At 41.4% G+C, this 11,922-nt stretch overlaps 1 protein-coding gene across 1 annotated transcript in view; it reads right to left on the reverse strand.

The window, feature by feature from the left end:
• Mid1 (midline 1) overlaps positions 1-11,922 on the reverse strand; it is a 187,235-nt gene that overhangs the window by 5,702 nt on the left and 169,611 nt on the right. The window contains exon 9 of the mRNA XM_052171431.1: positions 7,420-7,627. Coding sequence (XP_052027391.1) covers positions 7,420-7,627 — 208 coding nt within the window. The remainder of the gene's footprint in view (positions 1-7,419; positions 7,628-11,922) is intronic.

Consider the following 11,922-nt stretch of genomic DNA (forward strand, 5'->3'; position numbering starts at 1 on the left):
AGACATTCAGACAGACGGACAGATTAACAAATAGATGGACTGATGGAAGGTGGACAGACAGATAGATGGACAGAGACAGACAGACAAATTAATGGACAGACAGACAGATGGATAGACAGATGGGTGGACAGACAGACAGACAGATGGACAGAGGCAGACAGATGAAGGACAGACAGGTAGACAGAGGCAGACAGACAGATGACAGAAAGACAGACAGACAGATGAACAAAGACAGATGGCCAGAAGGACAGATGGAAACACAGATGAACAGAGACAGACAGCAAGACAGAACAGACAGGTAGGTAGATGGACAGATGGACCAATGGACAGACAGACAGACAATGGACAGAGGGACAGAGACAGACAGACAGACAGACAGACAGACAGACAGACAGATTGACAGATAAATGGACAGGTGGACAAACAGATGGGCAGACAGATGGGCAGACAGATGGACAGAGACATGACATTTAGACCGACAGAGACAGAGAGACAGACAGACAGACAGACAGATTGACAGATGGGCAGATGGACAGGTGGACAGACAGATGGTCAGACAATGGACAGACAGATGACAGACAGACAGATTGACAGATGGACAGGTAGATGGACAGACAGATGGACAGATGACATTTAGACAGACAGACAGACAGATTGATGGACAGATGGACAGGTGGACAGACAGACATATTGATGGATAGATGGACATGTGGACAGGTGGACAGACAGACTGACAGATTGGTGGATAGATGGACAGATGGACAGGTGGACAGACAGACAGATTGACAGATAGATGGACAGGTGGACAGACAGATGGGCAGACAGATGGACAGACAGATGGAAGACAGGCGGACAGAGACAGAAAGATGAAGGACAGACAGATGGACAGAGACAAACAGATGACAGACAGACAGATGGATAGATGGACAAGTGGACAGGTGGACAGACAGATGGATGGATAGATGGACATATGGGCAGGTGGACAGACAGACAGATGGACAGACAGATAGACAGAGACAGATGAAGGACAGACAGACAGACAGACGGATAGATGGACAGATGGACAGGTAGACAGACTGACAGATTGATGGATAGATGGATGGACAGAAAGATGGACAGACAGATGGACAGAGACAGGCAGATGACAGACCGACAGACAGACACACAGATGGACAGACAGATTGATGGATAGGTGGACAGATGGACAGGTGGACAGGTGGACAGACAGACTGACAGATTGATGGATAGATGGACAGATGGACAGGTGGTCAGACAGAAAGATAGAAAGATGGACAGAGACAGACAGATGACAGACAGACAGACAGACAGATGGATAGATGGACAGGTGGACAGGTGGACAGACAGATGGATGGATAGATGGACAGATGGGCAGGTGGACAGACAGACAGATGGACAGACAGATGGACAGAGACAGATGAAGGACAGACAGACAGACAGACAGACGGATAGGTGGACAGATGGACAGGTAGGCAGACTGACAGATTGATGGATAGATGGACGGACAGAAAGATGGACAGACAGATGGACAGAGACAGACAGATGACAGACAGACAGACAGACAGACAGATGGATAGATGGACAGGTGGACAGACAGATGGATGGATAGATGGACAGATGGACAGGTGGACAGACAGACAGATGGACAGACAGATGGACAGAGACAGATGAAGGACAGACAGACAGACAGACAGACGGATAGGTGGACAGATGGACAGGTAGGCAGACTGACAGATTGATGGATAGATGGACGGACAGAAAGATGGACAGACAGATGGACAGAGACAGACAGATGACAGACCGACAGACAGACACATGGACAGACAGATTGATGGATAGGTGGACAGATGGACAGGTGGACAGGTGGACAGACAGACTGACAGATTGACAGATTGATGGATAGATGGACAGATGGACAGGCAGACAGACAGACAGATGGACAGACAGATGGACAGAGACAGACAGATGAAGGACAGACAGATGGACAGAGGCAGACAGATGACAGACCAACAGATAGACAGATGAACAGAGACAGGTGGCCAGAAGGACAGATGGAAACACAGATGAACAGAGACAGACGGACAGTACAGACAGATGGATAATAGATGGATGGATGGACCAGTGGACAGACAGACAACAGACAGACAGGTTGACAGATAGATGGACAGATGGACAGGTGGACAGACAGACAGATGGACAGACAGATAGACAGAGACAGATGAAGGACAGACAGACAGACAGACAGAAGGATAGATGGACAGATGGACAGGTAGACAGACTGACAGATTGATGGATAGATGGACGGACAGAAAGATGGACAGAGAGATGGACAGAGACAGACAGATGACAGACCGACAGACAGACACACAGATGGACAGACAGATTGATGGATAGGTGGACAGATGGACAGGTGGACAGGTGGACAGACAGACTGACAGATTGATGGATAGATGGACAGATGGACAGGTGGTCAGACAGAAAGATAGAAAGATGGACAGAGACAGACAGATGACAGACAGACAGACAGACAGACAGATGGATAGATGGACAGGTAGATAGACAGATGGATGGATAGATGGACAGATGGACAGGTGGACAGACAGACAGATGGACAGACAGATGGACAGAGACAGATGAAGGACAGACAGACAGACAGACAGACGGATAGATGGACAGATGGACAGGTAGGCAGACTGACAGATTGATGGATAGATGGACGGACAGAAAGATGGACAGACAGATGGACAGAGACAGACAGATGACAGACCGATAGACAGACACACGGACAGACAGATTGATGGATAGGTGGACAGATGGACAGGTGGACAGGTGGACAGACAGACTGACAGATTGACAGATTGATGGATAGATGGACAGATGGACAGGCAGACAGACAGACAGATGGACAGACAGATGGACAGAGACAGACAGATGAAGGACAGACAGATGGAAAGAGGCAGACAGATGACAGACCAACAGATAGAATGATGAACAGAGACAGGTGGCCAGAAGGACAGATGGAAACACAGATGAACAGACAGACAGACAGTACAGACAGATGGATAATAGATGGATGGATGGACCAGTGGACAGACAGACAACAGACAGACAGGTTGACAGATAGATGGACAGATGGACAGGTGGACAGACAGATGGACAGAGACAGATGACAGTCAGACCAACAGACAGACAGACGCAGGCAGGCAGGCAGATAGATGAACAGAGACGACCAGAAAGACAGATGGAAACACAAATCAACAAAGATAGAAAGACAGGACAGACAGATAGATTGATAGATGGAGAGGTGGACAGACAGGTGAACACACAAAGGACAGACAGATGGAGAGAGACAGATGACAGACAGATAGACAGACAGATGAACCGAGACAGGTGGCCAGAAGGACAGATGGAAATACAGATGAACAGAGATAGACAGCAAGACAGGACAGATAGATGCACAGATGAACAGGTGGACAGACAGACAGACTGAAGGACAGACAAACAGATGAACAAAGACAGACAGATGGATGAATAGATGGACAGATGAACAGGTGGACAGACAGAGACAGACAGACAGGCAGTGAACAGACAGTGACAGATAGCCAGATGGCCAGATGGAAAGACAGATGGTTAGATGGGCATGCAGATGAACAGAGACAGAAAGACAGGACAGACAGATGGACAGATAGATGAACTGATGGTCAGGTAGACAGACAGTTGAACCAGTTGAACAGATGGACAGAAGGACACATAGGCAAATGGACAGATGAACATTCAGTTTAACAGAGAGACAGAAAGCGAGGACAGACAGATGGACAGATAGATGGACTGATGGACATGTGGACAGAGACACACAGATGGACAGACATGAATGGAGACAGATGACAAATAGACAGATGGACAGACAGAGAGAGACTGATAGGCAGACTGATGGAGAGATGGACAGAGACAGACAGATACAAACAGGATAGATGGACAAACAGACTGATGGACAGAGAGACAGAGACAGACAGACATATGGACAGACAGATGAACAGGCAGACAGATGAACAGAGACAGAAAGACAGGACAGACAGATGGACAGATAGATGAACTGATGGTCAGGTAGACAGACAGTTGAACCAGTTGAACAGATGGACAGAAGGACACATAGGCAAACGGACAGATGAACATTCAGTTTAACAGAGAGACAGAAAGAGAGGACAGACAGATGGACAGATAGATGGACTGATGGACATGTGGACAGAGACACACAGATGGACAGACATGAATGGAGACAGATGACAAATAGACAGATGGACAGACAGAGAGAGACTGATAGGCAGACTGATGGAGAGATGGACAGAGACAGATACAAACAGGATAGATGGACAAACAGACTGATGGACAGAGAGACAGAGACAGACAGACATATGGACAGACAGATGAACAGGCAGACAGATGAACAGAGACAGAAAGACAGACAGATGGACTGATGGATAAATGGAAAGAAAGATACAGGCAGACAGATGGCCAGACAGGCAGATGAACAGAGACAGAGACAGAAGGACAGACAGATGGACTGATGGACAGGTAGACAGACAGACAGAGACAGATGGACAGATAGACTAGCAGATGAACAGACAGACAAAAAGACAGGATAGACAGATAGACAGATAGATGAACAGGCAGATGGACAGACAGATAAAAAGAGATGGACAGACAGAAGGAAAGATAGAGGGACAGATAGATGAACAGAGACAGAAAGACAGGACAGACAGATGAACAGACAGATGGACAGGACAGATGGGCAGACAGAAACATGAACAGAGACAGATGACAGATATATCAGAAACAGACAGACAGATGAATGGATGGAGGGATGAACAGTGACAGACATACAGAATGACAGAGACAGATAAATGGAGAGAGAGAGACAAATGAACAGACATAGATGGGTGGACAGATGGAGACAGACAGACAGACAGACTGACAGACAGATGAACAGATAGATGCACATATTAATTTGAAGTCAAACACAGACTTCATGAAAAATAAAATGTAACACTAACTGTTGAAAGTCAGAGTATCACAGGTATTTAATTGTAGGGTGCCTACCCTTTCTTGTTACCTTCTAGGAAATGTGAAACTACTTTTTATGTAATATTTTTTTTTAATGGATACAATCCAGTTTGTATGGAAGACTCAATATATGGCAATTAATTATAGATTTTCTTTTTTCCACACATGAGTTAATTGGCCATCTGGAGAGTGTTTTAAAAGTAATGCTGATCTGTGTTTATGTAACTAAAGTGGTCTGGTAGAATTTTCCACACTATTCATTAATGGCAATGAGATCATAACGATCATGTGTCATTTATTACAAATAATTATTAATGAGATTAAAATAATTTAGACACCAGATTTCAAAATATCAGATTAATAAAGCACACCAATTATCTAGAAATGTTTGCTTTTTTTGTACATGAATTCTATTTCCCTTTGTGCTTTTACCTTGCCTTAACACAGCTAAAAGTTTCAAGTGCCAGTCTGGAGAAATGGATCCTTTGGTTCACAGACCTGAAGCTTAATCATCCAGATTCAAGGTAAAAAGCTAGGAATGACAATGAAACTATATTCACAAAATTTCAACAAGACTGCACTATTTCAATAAGAATAAACATCACAGCATACATGGGGGAAACCTCATGGGGCCTCACACATAAATGAAAAGCTATAAGTAAAATTAACTTCTGGAAGAGGGAGAACAAATCTTCCCCATGGATGAATCACCTGATTGACTATCTAGAGCTAAAGGGTCAGCCCTAGAAACATACAGGCAGCAACACTGAACAGACTCAGCAAGTTATACTGATCTATATTTATTTATATGTATATGTAACCATAAAGGTTAAAATTAGTCAAAACAGAGGATGCTCCATGAATTTGGAAGAAAGGTGGCAGACATGAAAGATGTAGGAAGAAGTGCGAGGGGGAAATGAAACAATTGTATTTTCATTAAAATTTTAAAAAGAGAGGAGAAAACAGCAAAGTATAGTGGTATGTGCCTATGATCTAGCACTGGGGAAACAGAGACAAAAGGATCCCTGGGGGCCAACCAATCTAACTAAATCCTTAAAGTTCACATTCAGTGAGAGACTGTGTCTCAAAAAATAATAAGGTGGAGAACAACTAAGAAAGTAGCTGGCCTCCACAATTATACATACATAAAGGTACACACTCACACTTCAAGTGCCAGTGAATTCTATAGCCTTGGAATGAGTAGGACGTGTTCTCGGCACTCTTGACAGAATGTTAGAACATGAAAATGGTCTAGGCAAAATGAATTAGGAGGACAATAAAGGATGAAAAACTATCTGCTAGGTTACTGCAGATACCATTATTAAGAGAGTAGGGATAGTCATTCAGTGCATGGTTACTTCTTAGATCTGGGTTGGTTGGTACTCAGCTATGTGCACTTTTTACATATTGCATTATTTGCATAGATTCAAATTAAAATTACTTTTTAGTAGAATTTTAGCCATTTTCACCACTCTGATCTTCCTCCTCCTCCACAACTTCTCTTCTGACTTTCATGTCAGCCATATCTCGCTAAGTTTACTACTTCGTGCTCTAAAGCATAATTATACTATTTGGAAACTATATTACCCTTTAGTTAGTAATGATATACTCTGGGAGTTAAAAGCACAAATCAACAAACAACAATCCAGAGGTTAACTCTTGTCCCATGTCTGTTTTCAGAAATGAAGTTCTATTTGCACTCAGCCATACCCATTTATGCATGTCCCATTTTTTATGTCCCATTTTATTTATGTCTGTCCCATTATAACAGCTTCAGCATGAGTACTTGGGACAAAATGTCCTGGCCTATAAAATCAAGACATTAAATCTCTTGTCCTTTACTTGTGGGCTCCCAGTGAAAAGTTAGAGCCCTGTCCACAAAATTTGTAACTACCAACTATGAATTTTATGACTTTGGACCCACACCTAAGTTACCCCATCTATAAAAGGAGAATGGTGTCATCCACATATTTTCCTTTGGCCCTGAACTCACTATATACCTGAGGATGACCTTGAACTCCAGCTTGAGATTACAGGCCTGCACTGCCATGTTAGATGTCTGAAGTGTTGGAAACATACAAATAGGACAGAACTAGACCCCATTTAAAGTATAAACCCAGTTGAGATTACTCCTTTTCAGCTAACTAACAAATATATGTTTGCTAGCATTAATAAATGGTTGCTATTGAAGTCACATTCAATTTAGTGCTATGTAGCATTATTGTAGGGGTAGGTTTGTTTCTTCAAAATGGAAGCTGGCTATAAATTCACATCCTTGACAAGGTACATAATAGCATGTGCCTTTTTACGGTTGAAGAAAAATATGCAGAAGCTGCCTACCATGTGCTTCCACTTATGACCACTTCCCAGTAATGACGGCCACTGTCAATGAACACATTTCCAGCCACTCCATAGCTGCCTTGGCTAGTGAAGCGTTCAGGTGTGTGACTCTTTTTGGATGATGACTCATCACGTTCAACCGTCAGGTTGTCATGGGACACCTTCAGTTTTCGATGAGCAGATTTGGGATCCAGTTTAAATGGCTGACCTAGAAAAAAGTTCACAAAAGAAAAAGAAGTGAAAAACCAGTGTTTATTTGAAAAATAATAAATAGTATATCCTCATAGTCAGATTTAAAAGTCTGAAACAAGGGCTGAAGAGATAGCTTAGTGGTTAAGTGCAATCACTTCTCATCCAGAGGACCCAGGTTGATTCCCTGCACCCACATGGAAGTTCACAACTAACAATAACTCCAGTTGCAATTCTTCTGACATCTTTAAACATTATGCATGCACATTGTACATAGAGATCTTTGCAAGCAAAATACCTATACACATGAAATACAAATAAAATGTGTGTTGGCGAGGTCTAAAACAAGCCATTACTACCTGAGCTATGTTTCCTACTATAGAACAGTATCTTAAGTTCTAATAGCAATTTAAGGGTTATAAATGGTACTTTTAAAGGTATTTACTTATTGACAGTTTATATGATGCTCAAAATATACATAAACAGAAGCAACTCTGTGTATAGTGCTAGGAACAGTAGTGCCTAATAACAGCGTGGCTATGCTTGCTTGAGTTTCTTCTTAGAGAGGGGTCCAATCTTAAACTATAACCGTTCAACAAAAGAACAAGCAAAGAGCAACCATTAATGAAAGATCCCAGCACAAATGCATTCTTGATGAAGAAAATCCTAAAAAGGAAGAGAAAAATGAACACCTTATTTTCAACATTGCCATATTTAATTGGGCCTAAAATACACCTGTGCTAAATAGACTCTGTAGCAGAGAACCATCAAATCAAGATTTTGCATCTTAATATAGATTATTCTAAACACTTATGCACATCATTCTGAGTTTGAGGAAAGTAAAAGCACGACACTTTAGGCATTTAGAGTAACTACACATTTAACAATTTGTTCAGCTCATAAAAGCATGGGAAAATGACAGTAATTGTTGTGTTTTATAAAAAGATAAGGAAAGAATATGTTTGGTGGAGGCACAGTATGGTAGGGGGAAGGGGGGGCATGATGAGGCATCCCTTCCCCCTGAGGGACCAGCCACAGGATAGTATAGTATAGAATAGTGTTTATTCAGGGCATGGGGACGGTAGTTAGGAGGGTAGAGGCAGAGAGAGGCAGGGGGAGGGAGTAGAGGAGCAGAGGCCGACCATGAGCATGTGGAGAGAGAAGCAGAGGGGACTGGGGAGAGGGGGAGCAGGAGCAGGAGGAAAAGAGAAGAGAGCAAGAGCAATAGAGTGAGGAGGGGGCAAGCAGCCCCTTTTATAGTGAGTCAGGTATACCTGGCTTTTGCCAGCTAACTGTGGAGAGAAGCCTAGATTAAATGCCAACAGTAATGCCCATGTTTTTTATATTTGGATTTATAAATACACATAATAAACAAAGTTGTCTTTCAAAACAAACTTGTGTTTTGAAATGCTCACCACTAAAATTCCTAAGAGGGTTACTTATGGATATTTGATATAGCTGCTACATCTTTGTCAATTCAGTATTGGTTCTGAATACTGCCTGTTTGTTACCACATAGGGTACAAGACATTTAAAGCCTGGAAACATATTACCATTTGGTAGAAATAACACACTGTCCAACTTCATAGTATAGTTGAAGTTGAGAGATGCCTTCCGCCCATATATAGTTCAGACAATCATGGGGGGAAAACTTAATAAATATGACTGCAAGCAATCCATGTTTGGGGTATAGACTCAAATAGGGGTGGTGCTACTTGGATCAAAACATAAGAGCAGAACATCAATTTTTTTTTTTTTGCCTTTAGGTCAGTGACTAGCACACTTTTTCTGCAATGAAGAAGGAAATAGATGTTTTTAGTTATGAAGACCATGTAGTTTCTTTTGTGATTCTGTCAATGCAGTGAGGAAGTAGTCACAAATTGGTAAATGACCATTAATGGGTATATGTAAATAAAACTTTATTTTTAAATGTAGGTAGGCACATATGGCACTTGAACTATAGCTTGTTTATGCTTGTTTTGTATATCTGTAGATCTCAAAGGAAAGAAAGCCAGTTGACATGCCAATATGGATTGAAGAATTCTCATAAGGCTTCACCCTTAGAAGAGGAACCACATGGAAATTTATGGTTTCTGAGAAAGGAAGAATCAGTGTTCTGTGGGGGCAAGCATTCTAATAGGTTAGTCAATCCAAAAAGGTCAACTTAAACACATATGACCAGCACTAAATGATCTCAGAATGTGGTATTTATAAATGTGTGTGTATACATATATGTGTGCATGTGTATAAGTGTTGTGTGTGTGCCTGTGTATAAGACTTATAATTAAAGAATTACTGGTTATGAATTTGAGAAGGGGTAGAAGGGATGTAGAAGAATTGCAAGGAGAAAAGGGAGAAGAAAATGATGTAAATACAGTACTAATATCTGAAATTCTCAAAGGAAATTTTTGCTATATTTGTATCTTATTGAAACCTTCAGTGTTTTATGGATGCTTGAAGATAGTTCTTATAAATTTTTGAATCTATTCCTAAATATCATTTTGGTGTTATGATAAACTTAAACTTTATAAACTAAATAAAATTATACATGGATATAAAACTGATGCCTGCACATAAATAAGTAAAATTAAAAAGAATAAAAGAATATAAGCTTGATTTAAAAGAAAAAACCCTCAAGGCCTGAGAAGGTAGCAGGGATTGTCAGAGGCCATCAGACCTAATGGATTATGCCTATAATTTAAATTTTAAAGTATAAATTTAACTTGTCTTGTAAAAATAAAATTAATAATCTCAAGGGACATTCATGCCCGAAACTGTTAGGGATAAGGTTTCTTAAAATATTCCATTTTTTTAAAGGTGAAAGATAAACATGAGTAAAAATAATTTGACAGCAATGGGCAGAACAGGAAAAAAAATTCATCTTGGAGCTAACCATTTACATAGGCCTGAGTACTATGTGGGCTCTTGCCAGTGAAGAATAGTGGAATTTTCAGAAAGATGAGGCTTGTAATGGAGAGGAATTGCCCGCAGTATTCTGTTTGTCTTCAGTCCCCCCTCTCAGCCATTCACACACACAGCAGAGGCTTGCCAGCTTTAGTGGGACCCAAGCCCTGTATTCTCATTGAGCCAATACTGTATGAGTCATAGATACCTTTCCGAAATAAACCACTGCCCATTCTTACCAACTTTCAGGCTTTGGCTTCAACAAAGAAAAATTAGCTTGAGAAGGAAAATTAATTGTATTACTAAAGAACTTCAGTCATCAGACCATTTGTAAAGGATGTGACCTTATCCTGGCTACTGTGCTTTTGCTTGGACAACTCTCGTGATAATTTCTGGATATATTCCCCAGCTAAAAGTCTTTCTTATTTTAATCCGTATAGCACATCACAGTGCAACAAAGCTTGATGTTTCGCAAATCTTCACTTAGCCTCTAACATATAAACCTGTCAACTTATCTCCCCTCAAACACCATTCTCAAAAACCCAACCAACTCATGCCATCTGGATTTGTTTGTTTTTATTTTGTGATGCTGGGGATTGGAACCATGGGTTCACACATTCTAGCCAATCATGCTACCACTGAGTGATAGCTTGAGCTATATCTGACAGGGTCTCACTAAATTGTTCAGGCTGGTCTTGAACTCACTCTGTAGACTAACTCAGCCTTGAATTTATAATCTTCCTGTAGGCAGAACAGGTTTGGCTAATTTTATGTTTTAAAATGTGTGTGGGGGTGTGGGTGTGGGTGTGGGTGTATGTGGGTGGGTGGGTGGGTGTGGGTGGGTGTGCACATGTGCTGATGCACATACTCATGCATGAATATTACTTGGATTTGTCCGACAACACAGTCTAAGCTGGACTGGAATTTGGGATTCTGCTTCACTAGCCTGAGTGCTGGGATTAGAATTGTGTATCAGTGTTCCTTGCTTTACTGTATGATTTTGTCTTTAACTTCCTGGCATGGTTATCCTCTAAATTTCTTATTTTTATCATGGTGATTACTTTTCGGTTCCATAGACATAATCTGCTTTTCCTTGGGCCTTTACACATGCTGTTCCCTTGTCATGGATCACACCCTTTTCCTCACTTCTCCTTAATCTCATCTCACCCTGAAAAGCCACCATGTCTATGAAGGGTTATGTTCTTCTGAATATCCAGCACTTTAATGGGTTACTGCCATGACAAACTTCAGAAATGTAATGGTAACTATGACTTAGTATTCTGTCTTCTTCAAAAGTCTACAAATTCCTAGAGAGAAGAACATCTGAAGGAGTTGAATGATGTCATAGTATCTTCAGCCTATTTCATAGCATCTAAAATTACTAGGAACTCCAACAATTGGAAAGATCAAA

The sequence above is a fragment of the Apodemus sylvaticus genome, chromosome X (genome assembly GCF_947179515.1).
Source record: "Apodemus sylvaticus chromosome X, mApoSyl1.1, whole genome shotgun sequence".
NCBI lineage: Eukaryota > Metazoa > Chordata > Mammalia > Rodentia > Muridae > Apodemus > Apodemus sylvaticus.